This window comes from Heliangelus exortis, chromosome 1 (assembly GCF_036169615.1).
Source record: "Heliangelus exortis chromosome 1, bHelExo1.hap1, whole genome shotgun sequence".
NCBI lineage: Eukaryota > Metazoa > Chordata > Aves > Apodiformes > Trochilidae > Heliangelus > Heliangelus exortis.
The window spans coordinates 164,470,465-164,494,599 of NC_092422.1; the positions used below are offsets into that span (position 1 = coordinate 164,470,465).

A 24,135-nucleotide genomic window follows, 5' to 3' on the forward strand; every position below is an offset into this window, starting at 1 on the left:
TCAGCACCTCATGCTCAATAAATGTTCAAACACTGACCACCTGACAACTGTCAATTGGTGAATCTATTAGAGACTGCAAAAAACTACCAAATTTTAGATAATCTAAAATGCTTCTAATGCTTATTAGAATTTCTAAATAGCTTCTGACAACAGTTCATCTAAGTGTTTTGATGTTTAGTGTGGCCTATTATACAACACAGTAAATTTTGAAATAGTGATTAGCTCATAGTATTATTTCAATTCTGTGAATGCATGTATTTCAAGGAGGTTTCTTAGCTGCTGAGTTGTTGGGGGGTTTTTTTGCATTAGATCATAATTGTTTCCATTCACCAAATAATTTCCCAAAATCATGTTTCTAGTCAATATGCAGAAATATTTGGTCATTAAATAGTTATATAAAATGCAATGCCTTTTCACAGCAGCATATGTCTCATGATGTAACTGATCCTCACATAACATTTCTTAACCTAATCTATGCTAATACAAGCTTCATTATCTGAAAACACACATTTCATTAAAAGACACTAATGTAGGTAAACCATTCAAATTAAAAATAAAACCCCAAATCTAAGAATGAAAAGGGCAACTGTAAGCAACCCATTGATTTCAGTGGCTGCTTTTCATTCTATGGAAATCTACATAAGTACCATATTGTAAGAAACAAGAGTCCAGAAAAAAAAAAAAAATCTGTGTTTCGTGTAATTTCACAGAAATGGTGACACATGGACTTCAGCTTATGTGCTTGCAACATGACTTTGTTTTGTACTTGCTACTATGCACCCTATGTATTAGTTAATTAAAAAAAAAAAAAACTAAGAAAAACAGAACAAACCCCCCCTCCCCAAGAGAATGTGAGACTTTTGCACTGAAGCAGCATCCCAAATTATTAGAGATAAGTTAATCACATACCCTTTGTCTGAAGTCTGCATCAGCATTTGGGTTTAGCCCTAAAAGGGCTTGTTCATCCATGTCTGCTGCTATACTCCTTGTTTCCTACTCCTAACTGGTTTGCCCACTTCTTGTAGAGGGGAAACTACAACCATCTGCAAATAGAAAAAGAAACTTTATTTACTCACCAGAACAATAAAAATAAAAACAGGATTGCAAAAACCACACAAGCTTGGCAACAAACCTCAGACACATAGTATGTTCTCCACCAAAACATGAACACCCATACTTCTGACATACTTCAGGATTCTAAGTCCTTTAATCAACTTTAAATAGTACTAAACTTACTGGAGAGGGAATATTTGAACTCTCCATGTATCAGTTATCTTGAAAAGTGCTAACATCTTAATTAACAGAGAAATGGTATGATAAATACTGTTCAGCTGAAAGGCTTCAACTCAAATTTCAGGCATGCAGAGGCTTCAGAAAGATGTGACATAAGCAAAAATCTGCTACTTAAATGACAGACCAAGGTATTTTTCCCACCACAAACTTTACAACTGAAAAAAAAGATCTCTACTCATCTCTAATATTGTCAAGATATAGAAACACTTATGAAGTATTTCCTCTAGGGAGGGGCAAAGCTATTAGGAGGTCTGTCTTCTAAAGCAAGTGCACACAAGAGAAGTGTCTTAGAAATTAACCACAAAATACACCACGCTGAGTTTGTTAATAAAGTTTTCTGTTCCTACTACTGAATGTTGATTTGCTAGTATTGATTTTTATTTAGAAAATTCAGCATAAAATCAACAAGCAATCTAGACAAATGTTCTAAAGATGATGTGCCTCTCTACAGCCTGTTCCACGGGGCTCTTGCAAAAAACTTAATTAAAAAAAAAAAAGCAACCAATCTTTGTCAAATACTAGGATACTAAAAATCTGCTAACTACAAGAGGGGACACAAAGCCATCTATCCTTCAAAGCCCCACCAACTCTCCTGGTAACATAGCTATTTAGGCCTAAACCAAGGCCTTGTTATCTAAGTACGGAAGAAGTAAGGGAAAAGACGATTGACATGAGGATGAGATGAAATACAAAGAAATTGTGCTATGAAGCTGCTGACATGCCTACAGGTAGAACTCCAGATTTCTTAAGCCTTTGTCTTGTGCCGTAGTGTTCACCCTCCCTCCCTGGAAGAAAGGTGGCACAGTGCCTTAAAAGGAGAGCCAAAAATTTAACACGGTAACAGTAATTTTTATAAGACTCATTACAGAATACACTGTAACAAAATGCTTCATGAAAAGCAATTCAATAAGCAAAACTGAGCTTGTACCAAAAAAATTTTTTTTTGCAGGTTGCAGCAGTACAGAAACCAGAAAATCTGGAACAAAGCAATGACTCGTGGCAAAAGGAACTTCACACACTGCCTTAACGCAGAGCAATCCCACTCAGGGTCAAAACCTTTAGGGATTAAAGTTACTCTGCTGAGTCTTCTCCCTGTGTGTCCCCAGCCCTCAGCTTGTTTTCTCCATAATCAACATCCAAAACAGCCAGATTAAAGTAAAGGTAAAGAGCTGCAGGGAAAATTATTTTTACAGCATCTTTTGATTAGGGTGTGGCCAAGTTATACAAATAAATGATTTCATATATAGAAACATATTTTCCTGCTGATATTACTATGTTATCTGCCCAAAAGGTAGTAATCTTCAAGTTTTGCCATCGAAAATAACCTGTCTCAAACATGTATTATCTTCATTTGTTTAGCTAACAGCAATGCCAACCTATTCTACTAATTTTGTATATGCTACATGAGCATATTTAAAATTTCATCTTCTAGCATACATCATTTTCTAAGCTATCTCTAGAAGACAACTAATGAGAGAGACTATTTGAATGTAATAAACCTTTTGAGAAAGCTAACTAAATAGCTTCTCATGCTACATGGTTTTAGTTAAGCAGGTAGCTTTTCCACCACAAATCTGTTCTACCAGCCAGTTGCATTTCAAATGCAAAACCAAACTGCAATTTTAATCGTACTTGCACTTTGAAAAACCCTTGCAAGATATACTCACCTATAACATCAAGTATGTGGCTAATTCAAGTTTTATTTCTCAAAAACACTCAATAACATTAGTAGTTACTGTGCTGCTGTGTAAAAAGTACTGTCTAGTTTACACACATGCTTTTTTTGTTAAGCTGTACACTAAGCTAGGTGGCAAACTGACCTTACTATAATTAGGAGGGTGCAGTTCCTTAGCAATGAAGTCATACAGGTATATGTATACCTCATCAGGATAGCTTATTCCCTTTCACATATTAAATACTTATAAATGCATTCAACTGTAGAAACTGCTTTCATAGAGGAAGCCAGGAAAAAACCTGTGGTCACACTTCAAGTGGGAAAGATTTCCCAGTTTAACTACAATAACACGGTCAAAGGTGTGTACCTTAGATCCAGATATACCCTAGTAATGAAAGCATTTAGAGCATTTTAACTACAGATGATAACCACAGGAACAATTAGTAATTAAATAATACTTCTTTTACAACACTCATTTTAGGTATTTAAAAGACTGTGATAGCACCCAGGGAGCCAGTCACATGCTCCATTTCAATTCCCTCAGTTTTCTCTCTAATGAAACAAAGACGGCACAGCTCATCTTTTGCACTCTTTTTTTGATCGTGGCTTTGCTTGCTGCAAATCTTGAGCGTATTTTCAGACCCTTAGGGGTCTAGAGCCTTGACACTGACCTAACACGTGGTTAAAATTAACAGCTGTGTAATTACAGCTACTTCGAGAACTTTTCAACTGGCCGAGAAACTTTTTCTTTCTGCAAGTGCCATACTAGGTCTACATCTCAGGCACATTCTTACCGGCCAGGAATTCCCCGGGAGGAGCGAGGCCTTCGTGCCCCCCAAAGGGCTCGGGCAGCCCCGTCCCGCGGGGGACCCGACCCCGCTGCCTGACTCAGCGCCTCAGACGCAGAGGGCGACCGGGCACCCCACCGCCTCCGGGGCTGCCGCTTAACCCCTTGGGCCCTTCCCGGAGCCGCTGCCAGTGACAATGCACTCCCGGCGGAGAAGATCCGTGCTGAGGCAGGACGGGAGCTGCGGAATATGGAGGTGCGGGGAGGTCCCTCCTGTCACGTCGCAGTCTCGGAGCTTACGGTGACTTCCTTCCCCCCACCGGAGCTATCACGGGGAACGGCTCCCCAGGCAGCTCCCGCAAAACGGGAAGATAAAACCGCACCGCAAGCTATACCGTACGTTAGAAGAGAAAATCCCGGTATTTTTTGCGGACGCACTCACGCACACCACCACCCCCCCCGCCCTCACCAGCTCACGGAGCAGCGGCGGAGTACGGCACCCCCCCGCTCCCCCAGCAGCGGGGCCGGGCGGTGAGGTGGCGGTGCCTTGCCTTCCCCCACTAAGTCCTCAGAGCTTCACAGCTGCGGAGGAGGCGGCGGCGGCACCGGGCTGACTATAACCGGACGGGTGACTCGAGGGAGCTCCCGCCGCCGCCAGCTCAACGGCGACGCCCGCGTGCGCCCACACCACCCCTTCCCCGCCGCCAAAGCGCGGAGGCCCCCACCAACGGCCCAGCCCCCCCCGCCCCTGCCGGGCTGAGTCACCCCGCGCCGCGTGTCGTGCTCCGTCCCCCCCGCCGTTACCTTCCCGGTCACTCCTCCATCGCGGCGGGGCTGCCGGCTCCCAACCCCATAACTCCGCAGCCGCCACGAGCATAGGGACCGGGCCGGGCCAGGCCGCGCCGCCTCAGCAGGCGGCGGGAGGAGAAGGACGCCCAGGGGAGGCGCCGCGGCCCTCGCACGTAAGGAACGGCCTCCGGGAAGCAGAGCTGCCCCCGCCCCTCAACCCGCCCGCTGGCCCGCGGCGGGGCCGCGGGACTACGACTCCCAGCGTGCCACGCGGCGCCCTCCCCGCTGGCCCTGCCGGCGGCGCTCACCTCCCCCCTCCGACCAGGCTGCCGGCCGCGGGCACGCCGGGATGCGCCGCCGCTCCGGCCCCGCCGCACTCTGGGAGCTGTAGTCCCGCCCCCTGCGGCACGGGGGCGCGGCCGCCACGCCGGTAGAGCGGCGAGCCACGTGTCTGTGCTGTTCCACGTTACTATAAACCAATTGCTCCGATTTCCTAAATCGGGACCGGCCCGTTCTGCCCTCAAACTCCTTCTGCGTGCCGCACGCTCCGTGCCGCTGTTGCCAGCTCCACGTGTCCTGACCGCGGTGACACGCACGAGGAAGTGCCCGAGCGCACGAGTTGCAAAAGCCCCGGCGTGGTCTCCTCTGTGAGGAGTCGAGCAGTGCAGCTGATGTCTGCAGACGTGACATCAGCCTCTTCCGCAAGATGTTTTGCATGGAAACCCCTCTGTGCAGGGGGTTTGGGTCACCAGACGCCCGCGGGCCTTGTAGGGTCAGGCTTCAAGAAGAAAAAAAAAAAAAAAAAAAAAAGACTAAACACAAGTAACCGCAGCAACAAGATGCAGCTATTTACAAACTCGTCACAGCAGCGTCGTTGTTACTGAATCTTCCCAGGCCTTGGAAAGAAGGAGGTGGCACCGCTCTGCCACTCGCCGTGACTGCAGAGCTGGTGGTGCACGGCAGGGCGAGGACTCGGGACCTGTCGTGACAAAGACGACCCCCACCAGACTGAGCGTGCGGGGGATCCACAAGGTCAATTCACGGTAGCCACGGGTGAAAAAGACCCCCCCGGCCGCTCAGCATATCCGGCTACCGCCCCGAGAAGAGCACGGTGCTGCCTCCGCCCGGGGCTTCCCTGCCGTGTCCTACGCAGCAAAGCCAGCAGGGCAGGAGGGAATCGGAGTCGTACACAGCCGAGCCTCTTCCTACCGGGACCATGCGGTCCCGGGGCACCGCTGGCTACGGTGGGCAGAGGAGGACGATCTCCCACGCCCGGGCTGTCTCAGCGCCGGGCTGTCCCTGCCGCGGGCGGGGCCCGGACCAGGCCAGGCGTGCGCAGCCGTCCCGGGACCCAGCGCCGGCCGCCTGGGGCGGAGACTGACGGCTGCCTCGTCCAATCGCGCTCTGCCCCCAGCCAATGGGAGGGGAGGACAGCGGGGGGGCGGGGCTATGGCGGGCGGGTGACGGGAGGCGGCGACGCACGCGGCCTTTCCCTTCCTGCGGGCCGCGGAGGAGGGAGCGCCATGAAGGCGTCGGGAACCGTGAGCGAAGGCCGGGGCGCGGGGGGCATGGCCGGGACCGGGATCGGGACTGAGACTGAGGCGGCAGTTGGGAGGGCGATATTGCCGGCTTGCGGCCTCGAGAGAGGCCTCAGCGCGTTCAAAAGCGACCCGGCCTATGAGGGAGGCGAGCGGCCAACATGGCGGTGGCGCCGTCGCTCCCACCAGACGCGTGAGGAGGCCGCACCGCCTCTGCGCTGGGGCCTCGGTCGGCCAGCGGTGGGGCCGCGGGGTGATCTACCTGGGCCGGTGGATTCTTCCCGTTGTCTTCGGTTTGCTTGCTCTCGCCGCGGTCCTTTCGCCGGGATGGGCCCGGGGCGGGGTTAGGCCGGCGCGGTGGTGGCTGCGCGGTGGTTGGGCCGGCGGTGCGGCGCGGCGCGGCTGGGCTGGTGCTGCAAGCGGCCTGTCTCTCGTCTCCCTCCAGCTGCGGGAGTACAAGGTGGTGGGGCGATGCCTGCCCACGCCGAAATGCACGACCCCTCCGCTCTATCGCATGCGGATCTTCGCTCCGAACCATGTTGTCGCCAAGTCCCGGTTCTGGTACTTCGTCTCTCAGCTGAAGAAGATGAAGAAATCTTCTGGAGAGATTGTGTACTGTGGACAGGTGCGGGATTAAAAAACAAATAAAAAGAGGGAGGTTTGTAAGGGGTTCCAGCTGGTATATAGGGACGGAATTTTGCACACCCGTTAGGGATGAGCTTGGAATTGTTTTATCCTCACTTGCTGTGAAGATGACGATTTGGGTTTTTTTAAGTGGAAGTACAAGTCTAGTAAAGTAAAACCTTGATTCTCAGCATTGCAGAGTTACGAACTGTCATTAGTGTTGCTGTCTGGTTCTTAGGCATGTGGAATATGCCTTTTAAGAGTCATGGACTTGAGAATTAGATATTTATATGCTTACACTCCCATGTCCTCATGCCCAAAACATAATTTTTAAAGATTGGGCATTCTGTGTATTTTTCTTGCCACACAGAATTAGTAAAACTCTTCACTTGGAACGATTAAGGCTGAAATGTGGCCATGTTGGTGTGGGGAAAGATAAAATAGTTGTTTGTATTTGACAGCAAGACTTAACACAGTGAATTTGTTTGAGCTCTACAATATTTTTAAACTTGTGAGATGCTGATGATGTACCATCTCAACTCCTTTTGTGCTCTTGTGTAATTCCAGGTGTATGAGAAGTCCCCTCTGAAAGTAAAAAATTTTGGTATTTGGTTGCGCTACGATTCTCGTAGCGGAACGCACAACATGTACCGGGAGTACAGGGACCTGACCACAGCTGGTGCTGTCACTCAGTGCTGTAAGTACCTCTTACCTGTTCAAGGTATATAATAGTAAGACTACTATATAAGCACAAGATTAAATCTTAAGGTGAGTGTAAAGCGTGATTGCTTTATCCATTTTAAGATAGTTGAAGCACTGGAAAAACAAAGTGGGGAGTTCCTGGATAAGTGCATAGATGCTTGGGTATGTGTGGGGTATCTTGTTACACTGAAAATATTTCCATGCATCCTGGTTTGACTTTCTACAATTCTAGTAGTAAGTTTTGCCACACAGACTAAGAGTTTCATGACCTTTGAGGTGCTTTATACAGTTTTGCATTGTATTTATTGTTTAAAATAGTTGAATGTGTCTTCCTAAGTCTCACAGAGAATACTTCGGGTATCACATTATCATCTGTCCTGTGGAGAGCAGGTTAATTTAAAAAAATTGGGGGGTGGTGGTGGAATTAAATCTCAGCTCCAAGAACTCTTTGCCTTTGTTCAGGGAGAATTAAAGGTTGTTGTGATTTCAGCCTTTTATGTGAAGTCCTTGAGGAACAGACAATTTGTATAGCTGAAGCTGTTGATACGTTAATCGAGGAATTTTATATCAACACTACAGAATGCACATAAAAACCCAAAGAATATTGTTCTAAATAATGATATTCTTGTCATGTGTGCAAATATTAAATGTATCTTGTCGCCTTTCATAAGCTGCAGTGCTGTTGAAAGTGAAATTTAAGGTTCTACATTAATAATTCCTGCTAATTACCAGACTGAAGGACTGCTTAAGGGACCTGAGAGCTTAATTTGTCATGATACAAAGACTTTGATACCTTTATATTCAAGAATACTTTTGATGGGTATTTTTAAAATAGATTGATCTTCATGGGAAGTGTTGTAAGTACAGTAATATTTTAAATGCTTGTGGAACTAGCTGTGGACATCATAATTGGCAGGCAATGACTTTCACTGTTGCAGGGAGAAATTTTCAGATAGTCTACAAAGAAATGTCTTCCTCCTATTCTGAAAGTGTAATATTGTGGGCCAAATATCAATTCATGTTTCTATCATTTGTTAATTTTAAGATAAGTAAAGATAAACTCAGATCCTACCTTTATTTGCATCATTCTTTTGTCAGGGAAATTTTTTTGGAAGTTCACGTCTCTCCTGTAATCGTATTTCAGTGTTAATTCTGGATCACAGTTTTCTTGTTAAAATAAAATAGTCCTAGTTTAGATTACTTCTGAGGTGCCTGCCTTCTTGAAACCAGACAGGAAGAATAATTTGGCACTGTTACTTACAGAGTTCTGGTTGTGAGTTCCAGGAAGAATTTGTTGCTGCGTGTTGGTTCTGTGACACTTTTGCCATCGCTTTCAGATGTGATTAAATAAAAGAGTTGATCAGAAATTTTTAAAGTTGTAGATGTTACTGTAAGTACTTCTGAAAAGATGATAGTAAGGTTTTGGAACTAAAAACGTCTTAAGTGTTATTTTTAATGAGTTCTCTTGTTGCAGACCGTGATATGGGAGCCCGTCACCGTGCTCGTGCTCACTCTATTCAGATCATGAAAGTTGAGGAAATTGCTGCCAGCAAGTGCCGTAGACCAGCAGTCAAGCAGTTCCACGTAAGTGCAGTAACACTGCAGGGGCTGGTGGGTCCTGGCCTGGTGCTAGAATGGAAGGAGGGAGTCCTTGCCTGGTACAGGTTTCCTTTGCAGGCAAAAATGGGTAGAAAACCAAAGCTGCATGCACAGGTTTATGGTGATGTAGTTGTGTATGTCATACATACGTAAAGCATACTGTTAAGGATGTCTTCTAATGCTAGAACTGAAAGGTCAAAACAAGTATATATTAAGTTGCGGAGAACTTGCCTTCAACAGGCGTTTATTTAAAAAAGAAATGCAAAATGAAGGCATCATTAGCTCCTGTGAGGTTTATCTAATCTGTAGATTCATAACTCATGCACTCTCAGTGCATGAATTTTCAGTTAAATACAGCCTAGGTATTTATTTCAAGCTCTTCTGTGTTGTTCATCTCATCCCCCCACTAACACAAATATTTTTCTTGCAGGATTCCAAGATCAAGTTCCCTCTGCCACACAGAGTTCTGCGTCGCCAGCACAAACCACGTTTCACCACCAAGAGACCAAATACTTTCTTTTAAATAGGGAAACGTGCTGTCAACTCTGTGTTGTAATAAAGGTCTTATTTGAACCATTGACTCCCTGGTTTTTGGAAAGTCTCCGGGATACTTGAGAATCACCCATCATAGAATCATAGAATTGGCTGGGTTGGAAGGGACCTCAGAGATCATCAAGTCCAACCCTTGATCCACTCCCACTGCAGTTACCAGACCATGGCACTGAGTGCCACATCCAGTCTCTTTTTAAATATCTCCAGGGATGGAGAATCCACCACTTCCCGGGGCAGCCCATTCCAATGCCTGATCACCCTCTCGGTAAAGAAATTCTTTCTAATGTCCAACCTAAACCTCCCCTGGCACAACGTGAGACCGTGCCCTCTTGTCTTGCTGAGGGTTGCCTGGGAAAAGAGGCCAACCCCCCCCTGGCTACACCCTCCTTTCAGGGAGTTGTAGAGAGTGATGAGGTCTCCCCTGAGCCTCCTCTTCTCCAGGCTGAACAGCCCCAGCTCCCTCAGCCTCTCCTCATAGGATCTGTGCTGGAGTCCCTTCACCAGCCTGGTTGCCCTCCTCTGGACCTGCTCCAGGACCTCAATCTCCTTCCTGAACTGAAGGGCCCAGAACTGGACACAGGACTCAAGGTGTGGCCTCACCAGGGCTGAGTACAGGGGCAGAATCACTTCCTTAGACCTGCTGGCCACGCTGTTCCTGATACAGGCCAGGATGCCATTGGCCTTCTTGGCCACCTGGGCACACTGCTGGCTCATGTTCAGCTTCCTACTTGTAAAGTATTGGCAGCCTACTGCTTACAGCTATGGTTGCTTTGAAACAGGTCAGTGTTTCAGATGCTGATTTAAATTACCAAATATCTCATCAATAAGCCAAGATTACACTAAGAAGCTTTGCAGGTCAAAATCCATTGTTGAGCAGCTATAAAGTCCCACACTGGTTTTGCTCCTTAGGCATGATAAGTACATATAGTTGATTTCAGGAAGAAGGTGGCTCTTTGTGCATGCAGAATTCAAAATGGTTACCGGTAAGAATAAAGACCTCATAACTTCATTTAAGTTACTTTGGTGAGGCCACACCTCGAGTACTGTGTCCAGTTCTGGGCCCCTCAGTTCAGGAAGGATATCGAGGTCCTGGAGCAGGTCCAAAGGAGGGCAACCAGGCTGGTGAAGGGACTCCAGCACAGATCCTATGAGGAGAGGCTGAGGGAGCTGGGGCTGTTCAGCCTGGAGAAGAGGAGGCTCAGAGGAGACCTCATCACTCTCTACAACTCCCTGAGAGGAGGTTGTAGCCAGGGGGGGGTTGGTCTCTTTTCCCAGGCAACTCTCAGCAAGACAAGAGGGCACGGTCTCAAGTTGTGCCGGGGGAGGTTTAGGTTGGACATTAGAAAGAATTTCTTTACTGAGAGGGTGATCAGACATTGGAATGGGCTGCCCGGTGAGGTGGTAGATTCTCCATCCCTGGAGATATTTAAAAAGAGACTGGATGTGGCACTCAGTGCCATGGTCTGGTAACTGCAGCAGTAGTGGATCAAGGGTTGGACTTGATGATCTCTGAGGTCCCTTCCAACCCAGCCAATTCTATGATTCTATGATCAGGATCGCAGCAAATGATCTGAGTCCTCCCAGGGCAGCACCGCCAGCAAATGAAGCAGCTTTGACCTCTGCCATCTCTCAGCTTTATACCGGGTGTGATGTGTATGGTATGGAAAGCTCCATTTGGCCAAATTTGGGTCACCTGTTTGGTCCGCTCCTCCCCAAAGCAGAGACAAGCGTGACCCGTTTTCCCCCGTTTTGTTTCCGGAGTATGAAATGTCTCCCGGAGCCCAGCAGCAGCTTTGGTTCGGCGGACGCCGTTCTCCAGCCGTAGCTGCAAGCAGCCGGCGGTATCGGCCTCAGAGGCAGCACTGCCTGAAGGGCTGTTGGTTTCAGCAGCTGCAGCTGCTTGGGAGAGACTCAGCCGAACAGCAGTACCGTGAGGGAGGGGGTTGATTCTTCCCCAGCTTGGGCCGGGTCGGTACCGCGGGGCGACAGCTCTGACAGGGGCACCGCCCCTTCCGGCCCGTCACGTGACCGCCCCGCTTGTCACGTGGCAAGGCCGGGCGCGCGTGGAGAGGCGGCGCGAGCCTCTCGCCTCGGAGGGTCACGGGGCCGCACCCGGAAGTCGTCTCCGTTGTGGCGGCGGCGGCGGCGCCGGGAGGGATGGGGGAATCGATCCCGCTGGGTGCGCCGGTGCCGGTGGAGCAGGCCGTGCTGGAGACGTTCTTCTCCCACCTGGGCATCTTCTCCTACGACAAGGCCAAGGACAATGTGGAGAAGGAGCGGGAGGGCAACAAGAGCGCGGGGGCCAGCTGGCTGGCACTGCTGGCCGGGCTGGCGCACCTGGCCGCCGCCGAGAAGGCCTACCACAGCATGACCTTCCTGGGCCAGAAGCTAGGTACCGCCCGGCCGCGACACGGGGGGAGGGATCCCGCTCCGTCCTTCGGGCCCCTGTTCCTGTTCCTCGCCTCTCCCGGGCCGTCCCTGGCTCGCTCCCGAGGCCGCTGCCGAGGCGCAGCGCGGCGGGGCCGGCTCACGGCCTGGCCCGGGTTTAGCTCCTCGGGTGCTCAGCTTGGGTGCCGTAGCCCTGTGAGGTGATCTCTCAGGCGGTGGTGGCACAGCGCTAGGTACCTAGGGGCGCTGGCCTCGGTGAGGTGCGTGTCTGTGCGTGTCTGGGAAACACACGTGCTGGGACAGCAAATGTCCGTGGGCCCAGTCAGAAATCGGCTGTGCTGCTTGAGCTACCCCTGAAAAAAAATTAAGAGCGCAAGTGGCGCAGTGGATGTGCAAATAAGTTTTTCTCTTTATTGGCTGGTAGGCTGCAGCTGCCGTTCCCAAGTTTTAGCCAGGGGTGTTTCTCTGCCGGGATAATCTGGCTGAAATTCTGGCGAAGGTGAGCTCAGTGAGGTAACCAAAGGGTTAGAGCTTTTCCACATCACAGTTCTGGGGCAGAATATTAGAGCTGTATATGTATAAGTACTCGGGGCTGAAGAAGGCCTCCTAGAAATCGTTATTCATGTAGACGTTGCAGGGTATCTGGAAATTTTTGCCATAGTCTTGGCTGCTTCTGTCTAAGAAAGTGAAGAGAAAAATCCCAAACTGGTGCAGCACTAGCAGTCATCATGTCGCCCTCTGGGCAAAGGTGCTTAGTTTTTTCTTTGAGCTGCAAACTAGCATGGTGAGTGGATCAAAGAAAATGAGCCTGGTGTAATGCGGTACAGCGTCAAGAAAATTCTGCTTTGGTGTTTAAGGGGTGACTTGAAACTATTTTATGAGAAGAGCTTTACAGAAAAAACTCTTGTCTGATAAGCTGACTTTAAAAAGTGAAAGGTCAAAATTTTGTTTGTCTATATACTTGATGAACAACAGCACCAGATGTTTCTTCACCCTTTCTATGTCCCGGGGGCAACTCTTGGTGTAGGAAGGTAGCTGTTTCTCCATGACAATCAGTTCTGTTTTTCTGCCTCAAGTTGCTAAGGTTGATTTTGAATGTTAGCTGTGTAAAATGGATGTGAAGAGGACTATCCCTCGTTACACAATCTATAAGTACTTTTAATGTGGAACCCAAATTTGAAATGTCTTTTAAAGGTTCAGTTTCAGTCCTTGTGGTCCTTGTTCCACTCCAGCTCTTGAGTGCACAGCAGCATGTAAGGCCATCTGTAAATAGAATTTGCAAAGTAAGGGTAGTGTCTTTGCACAGTCTTTTGCTAGTGGCAAAGTTAAATATCTTTGACACTCTGCATTTTGGGTTTTGTTTTTAATCCTTCAGTGTTGAGCAGGTAGAGAGAAAAGTACCGAGTACTTCTTCCCCGCAGCCCCTTGTTTTATTTATGGATGAACCTGTGCTGTTGTCTCACTGTGATAAACTGTGATTGTTTTGCCTTTGAATTCTGTTTTATAAAAGATTGTGTAGGGACTTGAAACGTTTGTTTTGTGCACACAGATGTCATAGGATTCCCATTTAACAGTTACTTTGCATATTGGGAGTGCTTTGAGTTTGAAGAGGTACTGTTAGGGGAATTTTCTTGAAAAGATCTAGAGTAATTAATAGGAATAGAGACTATTAAAATCTCACGATGACTTGATTCTTCTGACTTGTGCAAATTAACACTGTTTCCGGGCCTTATATAGTAGCAAAGTTAACATAACTCCTTTCTGAAAGGTCACAGTGTAGCTAAGGCAGATACCAGGAAGCTGAAGAAGTTTTGCAGCAGTCATTGGCTGCTGAAGTACGAATTAGGACAAGTGTAACTTCCATGAAATGGCACAAAGGTCTTCTGAGTATATCCTGGGTTTAATTCAGTTGCTTGCTAAGTAGCACACTGAAATTTGTTTCTTGATTTTAAAAAAGGCTGCGATTAAACAACAGTTAGGAGCCCCTAGGGAAAACCAAGTGTGGTTATAGACACTTTTTCCAGTATTGCTGTCTATCTTTGCTGTCCCTGGATTTTGGTAATACCTCCATATTTATCTGAACAGGTGGTCAGTCATTCTTCAGCCGAAAGGACTCCATCCGAACCATCTACACATCTCTGCATAATGAGCTGAAGAAGGTGGTGGCGACGGGTCGCAATGCACTAGGAGGAACAGCTCCTCACTTGGAAGAGCTGCTTTCTCACCTGTCTGAACAGCTCTGTTTTTTTGTTCAGGCTCGGATGGAAATTGCTGACTTCTATGAAAAAATGTACACGCTCAGCACCCAAAAGTTCATTAACTCTGAGGAACTGGTAAACATTTTGGAATCCATCTTAAAGAAATACAGCTCAAGGTCAGTGCTTATTTGCTGGCAGTAAGTACTCAGACATATGATGTGTAATAAGTGATGTTGAGGTTCAAAGCAAGTGTAAAGACTTTGCTTTCCTTTGACTGCTGAGCAACACAGCCTCTTGCATGAATGAGGTGGGTGTTGTGTTGCAGCATCAAATGTATGAAGTCTCAAAATATGACTCCTCTGAAGAAGAAAAATAACAAAGGGAGGGTGTTTCTGCTCATCATGTTCCAGGAGCCATCTTCACTTTTCCTTAATTAATACTCAGCACGTTCATGTTCAGCAGAGAGGAGTAATTTTCCTTGTAACAGGTGAAAGACTTCTTGTGTTTTTTCACTGGGAGTTGGGGAGAGGAAACAAGACTTAATTCCATATGGACTTTGGTAAAATTGGTATATGGATAAAATAGATATGTGTGTGCCAATTTTATTTTTAGCCTAGAATATACATCTACTTAATTCTAAAAGCTGCATCATAGCTGTCTGGTCTTGAGAGATATTTGAGTTAGTAGAAGATGCACTTCCTAGTCTTTGATCCCTGCTGCCATTATGGTTTCTCACAGTTACAGTTCCTATTACAAGAATTCCAGGATGTTTCTAGGTGACTGTGGGGCAGGTATTTCCTATCTAACACACTTGAGCTTTGGAAGTGATGGCAATTCAAAAAGAGTGAATTTTTCAGTCCTTATCAACAGACTCAATTTCTGCCTCTTTATTTTGAATCAAAACAAGGTGGCCAGTTATTTTTCAATGTAGTTGATTTTTTTAAAAAGTCTGACATTGAAATGGTGCTTAAGAAGACATTTGGGGAGAATATTCTGAGGTCTTGTTTTTTTCAGTTTCCTATCACTACATGTCCTTCTAAAAAGTCCCTCTCCAGCTTTCCTGTAGCCCCCCTTCAGGTGCTGGAAGGCTGCTCTAAGGTCTCTCTGGAGCCTTCTCTCTCCGGGCTGAACAATCCCAACTTTCTCACTCTGTCTTCATAGCAGAGGTGCTCCAGCCCTCTGATCATCTCTGTGGCCTTCCTCTTGACTCCCTCCAAGAGTTTCATGTCCTTTTTGTGTTAGGACCTCTAGAACTGGACACAGTACTTCAGGTGGGGCTTTATGAGAGCAGAGTGGAGGGGGAGAATCACCACCCTTGACATCCTGGCCATGCTTCTTTTGATGCAGCCCAAGATACGGTTGGATTTCTGGGCTGCAAGCACAAATGGATGGCTCATGTTGAGTCTCTCATCAACCAACACCCCCAAGTCCTTCTCAGGGCTGTTCTCAATCCATTCTCCACCCAGCCTGTATTTGTGCTTGGGATTGCACCAACTCAGGTGCAGGACCTTACACTTGGCTCTCAAGCCTGTCAAGGTCCCTCTGGATGGCCTCTCCTCCCTCCAGCTTGTCAACACTGTCCATGCCACCAACAAAGCTGCTAAACAGCACTGGTCCCAGTATCAACCCTTCTGGAATGCCAGTTAATGCCATTTGTCACTGGTCTCCATTTGGACATGAAAATACCAATGAGCCATGAAGCAAAGTAGAAGTGAGAAGCTGTACATCATAAGTTTAATCCAGAAGACTTGGTAGTGCCCCATTAGTATGAATTTTTAAATTGCTTTTAAAATTAAAGAGGAACCTGCTTTGCCTGCAGGTGTGGAACAAATACTGGAACAAATAATCTTGTATAATCCCTTTCTAATTCACCCCCTCCTAATACCTGGCAACAAAATTGTTTTTCTGCTGAATACCAAAATAATTGGAAATATATAATGTTGCCTGTTAGCAGAGTACTGTTTTTAATTGACTCTTGTTTGTTCAAAGAAAAGTAAATATGCTCTGGACTTCTCAGATGTAGCCAGCAGTCCCTATGTTTCTGCTCTAGCAGGTAGATAGGACAGTTGCTGATCTGTACTGTGTACAGAAGGTGGTTGGTCACCCAGCATAACCTGTGTGCAGAGCTATCAGAGCATCATCTGATTTATGATAATCATAATTTCATTTTCTTCAAATAAATTTGAACTTGCGTCCTAACAGCAAATCATTTCAAGTCATGTATTGTGGCTGTCAGAAAAAGGGACACTTTAATTGTAGTGATAAAATTGTCAGACGATTTTCACAAGCCTAAAAGTTAATGTTTTGGCAAGAGCTTGATGGAAAGTCAAAGAAAAAATAGTGAAGAGACAGCATTCTGTCTTCTGGTCCGCACCAAAATTAAATCTCTTGGTTTTGAACCAAGTATTTCCAAAGTGGTTTAAATGTATTATGTCCTGGGAGTAGCGAGGAGTAATGGAGTCACTTTCACTTTTGTCTGAAGATGAGTTGTTAAAGTTTGGAAGAATTCCGTATAATTATTGTTTTGGTTTTTTTTTTTTTTAAAGCAATAACAATACCCGGGATATTTTTCTGAAGTGAGAGGATAAATCTGTCTTTACTTAAATGGAAACCTTGTCAAGTCTTTTCTTTGAACTGTTGGTTGTTTTTTGTGGGAAACCTCTTTAAGATTTATTAATGCCTAATAGGGAAGACATTTATTATAAAGGCCTCTTCTGCCTGTGCTGGAGATACATTCTTTATGAAATTAAGCATTTAGCTTCTGGAAGTGGGACAGTTTTGCACAGTTCGAATTAAGTATTTATTTATCGATGATATAAATTCACAAACAATTTGAGAACCAAGGAAAGGGGTCTGTCTTTTTTCCCCCTGATCTTTAGAAAAAATAGAGAAGAGAAAACTATGGAATGAATCAGTTGCTTTTAGTACACCAAGGGTTGAAGTTTGAGACCTAGTTCTTTTGTAAATACAGTTAATCATGGTTCTGTTGACTAATTTCCAGCATAGTTTTACTGTGAATTAAAAAAACTGAAAAGCTAAAAGCTCAGCTTGGCTTCCTCATAATGTCTCTGTACAAACAACAATTTTGTAACAGAATTCCTTTGATTTAATATCTCACTGTTATTCTGTAACTATGAGGACATTTAACCACCAGAAAGGATTTTAAGTAGGCACAAACCCATTTGAATTTAAGAAGAAATGGTGTTATAGTAGTTCATGGATCAAGATAAACCATGATTGTTCTTGAAACACAACTCCCTTGCTTTGATAGAGAAATTTTTGACAGGTATTTTTGCCAAATGCAAAGTGCTATATCTTCATTAAAATATTTGCCCTAATTATGTTAAAAGAACTGTTTTGAAAACTGTTTATACATCACTCTGATGTTTGCTCTTCTGTCTGTGAACTGACAGATACTATCTGATTATTTCACTGCTGTTGGGTACAGCAGTTCTCACGTCTTGACTAACATTGTGTTTTCTAGATTTCATCATCCAATCCTCAGTCCTCTTGAAAGCAGTTTCCAACTGGAAGTGGATGTGCTTGCACATCTCTTAAAGGCTCAAGCTCAGATCTCAGAGTGGAAGTTCCTTCCATCCTTGGTCAACCTGCACAGTGCTCACACAAAACTGCAGACCTGGGGCCAAATTTTTGAGAAACAGCGAGAGACCAAGAAACATCTGTTTGGAGGGCAGTCTCAGAAGGCTGTACAGCCTCCACACCTCTTCCTCTGGCTGATGAAACTCAAAAACATCCTTCTTGCCAAGTTTAGTTTTTACTTTCATGAAGCTCTCAGCCGACAAACGACAGCATCTGAAATGAAAACTTTGACTGCTAAAACAAACCCTGATTACTTTGGGAAAATCTCCAGCTTCATCCGGAAGTACGATGCCGTCAACGTGTCCTTAATTTTTGACAATCGTGGATCAGAAAGTTTTCAGGGACATGGTTATCATCACCCCCATTCTTACAGGGAAGCCCCCAAAGGAGTGGATCAGTACCCTGCCGTGGTGTCTCTGCCCAGCGACAGGCCTGTCATGCACTGGCCCAATGTAATCATGATTATGACTGACAGAACCTCTGACCTCAACAGTTTGGAGAAAGTTGTTCACTTCTATGATGACAAAGTCCAAAGCACGTACTTTCTAACTCGTCCTGAACCTCACTTTACCATTGTAGTTATTTTTGAGTCCAAGAAGTCAGAAAGGGACTATCATTTTATTTCTTTTCTCAATGAAATTTCACATTCACTTAAGAACTCCAAAGCTTTTGCAAGTTTGAAGCCTGGATCCAAAGGGTAAAATGCAAACTACTTACAAGCTGTCAGGGCAGTGTGCCAGCCTTGAGGGAACTGTAGCTTTCAAGGGTTACATAAATTCATGATTCTCAGAGTCTAATTAAAAAGGAACCATTATTTTTAATGTTGTAAGTTCCTTTTTTTAAGCTAACAGACACTTGAAAAGTATTTTTGAGCAGTACTCAGTGGGACGACTTAATTGTGGGGTGCTAAATAGCCACAGTAGGATTTTTTTGTGTGGTTTTCACAAAAAGTATGATTTTTTTTTTTTTTTTTTTCAGTCCACAACTTTGTTGCCTGTATCAGAAAGGAATATATGCACTTTATCTTAGTCTGATCATTGACTGTCTTCTGCAGAGTTTATTGAAAATGCAGTAAGGACAGCAGATACTATCTTTTCATAAAACTGCATTGCCTGACTGGAATGATTTATGGGAACTAAATACTGATACAAGGGAATATTAAAAAAAAAAACAAAAAACCTTCAAGGACTCATGTTAAATAAAATACAGGAATCACAAAAGGCACTATTTTTAATTATAACTTAATTTTCAAATATATTGGAGTATAATTGAAGTCTCTGACACTCTATTAAGCACCACTCTCACTTAATACCCTGTGTAATAAAGCTTTATCATTGCTCCAGACAGGATGAGGCAAGAAAAGCTGCAGCATGGGCTGGAAGGCCAGTGTTCATTGGAGTGTTGTGACATTGTGTGTCCAGCACCAGTCTTGGCTCAGAGTAGCTGAAGGAGACAAGCTGGGGTTGAGCAGATACTCTACAAGGAATAGCTCCATGGGAAAAGCAGCAAAACTTTTCAAATTATGCTTTTGGCTGGCTAACTTGAAACAAACAAACAAGAAACACAAAACCAAACAGTAGGAAAAGCCCTTTGTAAATAAGTTATTTTCTGATTTGCTGTTAGGGTTAACCTGATCTGTTTTCAGATTTTTATAAGCATGTAGTTTTTTTCTTTCTATTCAGTTTTAAATAATTTCACAATGAAGCCAAATCACTTTTGGAATTTGAATTTAAATATATAGCCTATGCAGGTGTTTACCTCATTCTAAAATGTCTCATTGACCACTTCTAGGCTGCAGGTTTGGAAAAAGTATTTTTTTTTTTTTTTTTTTTTTGTTACCCTGTGTTTGGAAATCAATATTTCCAAATACAATGGAAGGGTCTGTTTGGCTGTGCCTGTAGCCTTACATTGTGTGATTCTTCTGACTGTTAGCTATGCAGTTGTGCACTTTCATGGGGATTATGGAGGACTGTTACGGGTCTGCTGTGTGATGTATTTAAGTGCAGTAAAGTTAGATCCTTCGTTGACACTGTATAAGGTGTAGCATCATCACGCTTGCTTTAAAAGGGAGTTTCAGTCAAAATACTGCTTTCTGGTAAGACCGAAGGATAAAAGATACCACTGCAGACGTGGCTTTTACCAATGCCCTTTCTCTCCCCCAGAAGGTTATGGTAACATGTCTTGCCTCTTGCTGCCAGTACTGATTTCTTTACAATCACACAAACGTGTTCTCGAGATGTAAGCTCTGACTTTCCACTTGGTACCAAATGGAGCCTCCCATGCTCTGCTATGGTTGTGTCTTCGTCTGTTGTGAATATCTGTGCCGCTGTCTCTCACCTGAAGTCTTATTCTGAGTGCTGTATCACTCTTCAAAGTTTAGAGTTGCTCTTTGTCACTGGAAAATAGCAGGTATTGCAAATATACCAACAGCTGGAGGGCCCCTGGTTGTGACAACGTTACACTTTGCAGCTTGAATTGCCAATTTAATAGGACAAAGTTGCAAAGAACAGTGTTGAGAGAGTTTGTGTGCCTCCCTCTGTGGGACAGTGAGCTTGTAATAGCATTGTACTACTGACTTCCTCAGCCTGAGTAACAGAGAAGAGGCTGTTGCCAGAACTGGTTCCCAGTCTTCAGCAGTGTAATAAAGCATTGTACAAATTCTGTCTGTCTCTACAGTATTTCCCTGTCCCACTTAGCTATCTGTGGGAAAGAAGAGAGGAGGATGGGGGAAGAGACCTCGTGGTACACACACCTTGCTCATACTTGGGTTGCAGGGGATATGTTGGAAGAGGTGAAAGAGAAATCTGCTGCCATTTGGAGCAGCATTAACCAGTTGCTGAAGTGGCTGGAGGCTGTTCCCAGTGGTTTTTATAGGGAGAGGAAAAGGACATGACTGTTCAGCAGACCCAGTGATTCACTTCATGCTTCTGCCACTGTTTTTGGAGAGTGGTCTCTCTGTGAAAGGGAAAGGGACAGCAGGTGATGTTTCTGTGCAGGACCTAACCAGACTTGCTTTGGTCCTTATCGGTGCTGGGGGTGGTTTGCTGCATTTTTTTTGCAGAGGACATTGGGGAAGCAGCCAGAGGAGCCATTTGACATGTGAGTAATAATTTCTGAATGTTTAGGTTTATGAGAAGCTGAAGGGAACTACAAACATTACTCTCATGGTGTGACAAGGGAGGGAAAGGAACAGATACGGAGAGAACTGGGTGTTGGAGAGAGAAACTTTTGTGGAGCTGTCTCTAGGTTTCAGAGTCCTGACCCTGAGGCTCTCCTTGTAAGACCTAGGCATTCAATTAAAACAAGATGGAGAGCAGAAAATCCAGGCTGGAGGAGGAGGTTTGGATGAAAATCACAGGGGTGAAGCTGAAGAGAGGTTACAGTAGAATCGACATCAAATAGTGTTATAGAGTTGAGGTATGCTGTGACCAAAAACACCAAAGTGTGTGTGGGGCTATGAGTACATGTGATGATATTTACAGATTTGTCAGCCTCATGCAGACTTCTGGCACAGTTTCTTATTTGATGCTCTGAGGATTTTATGTTTTAGGTGACAAATGAGGTAATGGGAAGAGTGATTTATTTATGATGTAAAGTTGGCGAGGAAAATAATGAAGAGCTGCATAATTAAGGGGGGGAACAAATCTGTGGAGTAAGTAAAGGTAAGTAAGTAAAACTCAGTAACTGGAAAAAAAATACATGTTCATTAGTAACTTTGGTACTGGCAAGATTGATCAATCTCTTTACTGGAAGAACTGGACAACAAAAGCATTTTTGCCAAGTTGGGTGATGTCCCATCTGCCAGCTTTTCCTCTCCACCAGTTTAGCTAAGCAAGATTGAATATACTAATGTACTTCAAAAGTCTTGTATAAATTACTTCTTTAAATGCAAGATGAAAAGATGCTTAGAACATAATGAGAGCCAACACTTGCAGATATATTTAAAAGTTTTAAAAGTAGTTATTGGGATATGATACTCTTGGTGCCGTTCAGGTTGTTTAGAATAGCAGTGTGGAAGCTGACCTTGCAGCAAATTTCATATACTTCATCACTTGAGTTCATGAGGATTTTGGCAGAACATTTAATTTGTAGCTTTTGCCTGGAGTGTGAATTTGAGGGCAAATATATTCACAGATCTTTTACATATTTTATGCTTTGTAAGCTGTTTTCTTTTACATGTATTCAGTTGGAGGGTTTTTTTTTTTGTTTGTTTGTTTTGGGTTTTTTCCTCAAATAAAACATCTTTCCTTTTCTCTCCTATTTGTATGAAGATAATGCAGGCAATGGAAGCCATTAATACATTTTGTGCCATGCTGTAAAGGTACTCTGGAGGACTGCAATGTAGTCATAATGCACAAAATACTCAGATCTAAAAGTAACATAAATTTCTGGTATCTATTTGAATACACCCAGATACATACACTCAGATATAAATACACTCAGTGTTTATCTAATTATCTTTAGAAAAGTCTAAGCTACAAGTGGAAATAATTGCTCTGGTCCACTCTTGTTAATATACAGACTTTCTGAGACAGTGATCCCTTGCAGTGGTTGTTGGTTTGGTATCAGAGGCTTCATTGCATAGGTGTCCATGACATCTGCTGCCACATGTCAGTCCCTGCAGGAGTTTTACTGGGTCTCAATCTTCTCATAATCAAGCTTTGCTTGAGAAAATCAGCAATGTGCTATACCTCATCCCTCAAGTCATGTTTTTTGTCCTGCTATCCCCAGCCTCTCCTCTTGCAGGAAGCAGGGCACAGGCCCTGTGCTTGCAGTCAGCTCTCTGGCAGCTTCCGGAAGTGCTGGCACTAAGCTAACAAGCTTGGCTGAAACTGGAGCATTTCTGCCTTTTTTTTTTTTTTTTTTTTTTTTTTTTTTTTTTTTTTTTTTTTTTTTTCCTCCAGAAGTCCTGCTTTCAGACTCCCAGGGATGTAAGCCAGCCCTAGCCAGAGGGATGCAGCTGAGGCCAAGCACTGATTCTTTGCTGGGGCTCTGCAGGAGCCTGAGGAGCAGTAAGTCAGTGTCCTGCCCGCTGGGGACAGCTCTTGTGCAGCCCAGCAGGGGTGGCCTTCCGGCTGCGATTGTGCAAAGGCAGGAGCTGTCTGTGGGAAAAGCAGGAGAGGCTCTGGGAACCAGAATGCTGACAAAAGGCAGCAACAGCATAATGCTTTGCAGAGCAGGGACATCAAGTCAAATGCAAGCTGGAATCGGACTTGGATTTCCTTTTCCTGTTGGTGATAGGGCTGGTTTAAAGATAGAGTCTCCTTTGCACGATAAAAGTACTGATTCTTTTGCCATGAAGTTGTTTTAAGTACTCGATCATCTTCCTGCAGGAACTGTCTCTTTTCCTCCCTTGTGCACATGTGCTTCCCACACATCGCCTGTCTTGTTTCTGTAATTGCTCTGTTTGTTGTAATTTGCCTGTTTGAGTTCACTTCTCTCCTAACTTTCAGCCCAGCATTGCAGATACTGGGTTCATGATAGAATATCAGAGCTTTCCACCTTGCAGCTGGGACATTACCATGCCCTAGCTGTACATATATGGCATTGGCAAGACGTGCAGAAAAGAAAAGAAGTCACTGCAAGATGGGCTGGAGCAGATGACAGCTCTGGGAAAGACAGGCAGGGAGGTAAAAGGCACAGAAGGACTGCAATGCAAACAGACTGTGAGCTGAAGGTTTTTGATAGCCTCTCTGCATTGCTGGCCTAACTTTGTGAGAATCCGTATAAATTTTATATCCTGTAAGAGCTGCACTAGACCCTGCCTGTAGCTGCAGCTGCTGGGTTTATGTTACTACTGTAAAATAGCTACATGATTTCCAAGACAACAGAGTTCAATCTTTAGGTACCAACAGTCATGGCAGAGCAGCTGTTTCTGCACAGATGATTAAGACAGGCTTTGCTGTATCCCACTATCAATTGGGATGTGCTGCTATGGTGTTACAAGCAGACAGCTGAAGCTTCAGAGCAGTGCAGTGTTGTGCTTTATTTGTGCAGCTCACTGCTGATCAGATAAAATATTTAGTGGCATCAAATTTTGGCTCTGTTGTTTGCATCATTTGCTACGGAAGTACTGAGAAGTTTTTTAGCATGTGTGAGTCAAATTCCTCAGGTTGGGCCTGTAAAGAGTCAACATCACCATGCTGAGTCATTCGCATCCCATACTGGGATCTCCAACCTTGAACCAAGACCCTTAGGGTTCTTGTGGGGAGGATGATATGGTCCTCATTAATATTGGAATGAGGAGGGCCAGTTAGAGATCCTAAGGGAGACAAGGATCACCTGTGTCAAGCTGAGTTCCCACTCTTTGATTTTTGTCTCTGAGTTAGTCTTGCCTGGCAACACAGGCAGAGGAAAGAAGCATTAACTTCCACCATATGGGACAGCCCA

General features: G+C 45.0%; 3 protein-coding genes and 1 non-coding gene across 7 annotated transcripts in view; 3 read left to right on the plus strand and 1 right to left on the minus strand.

The window, feature by feature from the left end:
- Positions 1-4,861, minus strand: part of XPOT (exportin for tRNA) — a 28,424-nt gene extending 23,563 nt beyond the window's left edge. The window contains exons 1-3 of one of the 3 annotated variants that reach the window (XM_071733490.1): positions 4,560-4,731; positions 3,763-4,144; positions 910-1,043 (exon numbers count right to left, since the gene is read on the minus strand). In XM_071733490.1, the coding sequence (XP_071589591.1) occupies positions 910-969 (60 nt within the window). In that variant the 5' untranslated portion in view covers positions 970-1,043; positions 3,763-4,144; positions 4,560-4,731. Of the gene's footprint in view, positions 1-909; positions 1,044-3,762; positions 4,145-4,224; positions 4,316-4,559 lie in introns of those variants that run through there. The other 2 variants (XM_071733489.1, XM_071733491.1) reach the window with 2 other exon arrangements.
- Positions 4,862-5,982: 1,121 nt separating this feature from the next.
- Positions 5,983-9,580, plus strand: RPL18A (ribosomal protein L18a). Its single transcript, XM_071733493.1, has 5 exons — positions 5,983-6,085; positions 6,528-6,707; positions 7,274-7,403; positions 8,883-8,992; positions 9,438-9,580. The coding sequence occupies exons 1-5, from the start codon at positions 6,068-6,070 to the stop codon at positions 9,528-9,530; spliced, it is 531 nt and encodes a 176-aa protein (XP_071589594.1). The 5' UTR covers positions 5,983-6,067; the 3' UTR covers positions 9,531-9,580.
- Positions 7,988-8,119, plus strand: LOC139791844 (small nucleolar RNA SNORA68). Its single transcript, XR_011724055.1, has one exon. It is a non-coding gene; the product is annotated as a small nucleolar RNA SNORA68 (small nucleolar RNA).
- Positions 9,581-11,629: 2,049 nt separating the features above from the next.
- KICS2 (KICSTOR subunit 2) lies at positions 11,630-20,406 on the plus strand. 2 transcript variants are annotated; one of them, XM_071733495.1, is made up of 4 exons: positions 11,631-11,951; positions 14,033-14,106; positions 14,185-14,321; positions 17,630-20,406. In XM_071733495.1, the coding sequence occupies exons 1-4, from the start codon at positions 11,717-11,719 to the stop codon at positions 18,444-18,446; spliced, it is 1,263 nt and encodes a 420-aa protein (XP_071589596.1). In that variant the 5' UTR covers positions 11,631-11,716; the 3' UTR covers positions 18,447-20,406. The 2 variants fall into 2 exon arrangements, with proteins under 2 accessions (XP_071589595.1, XP_071589596.1); XM_071733494.1 differs by having other exon boundaries at positions 11,630-11,951; positions 14,033-14,321.
- Positions 20,407-24,135: the final 3,729 nt, after the last annotated feature.

Coding starts and splice junctions, on each gene's coding strand:
- RPL18A (XM_071733493.1), top strand. Junction 6,708..7,273: donor AGATTGTGTACTGTGGACAG/GTGCGGGATTAA, acceptor GTGTAATTCCAG/GTGTATGAGAAGTCCCCTCT. Junction 8,993..9,437: donor CAGCAGTCAAGCAGTTCCAC/GTAAGTGCAGTA, acceptor TTTTTCTTGCAG/GATTCCAAGATCAAGTTCCC.
- KICS2 (XM_071733494.1), top strand. CDS start 11,717: ATGGGGGAATCGATCCCGCTGGGTGCGCCGGTGCCGGTGGAGCAGGCC. Junction 11,952..14,032: donor CTTCCTGGGCCAGAAGCTAG/GTACCGCCCGGC, acceptor TTATCTGAACAG/GTGGTCAGTCATTCTTCAGC. Junction 14,322..17,629: donor TTAAAGAAATACAGCTCAAG/GTCAGTGCTTAT, acceptor TGTGTTTTCTAG/ATTTCATCATCCAATCCTCA.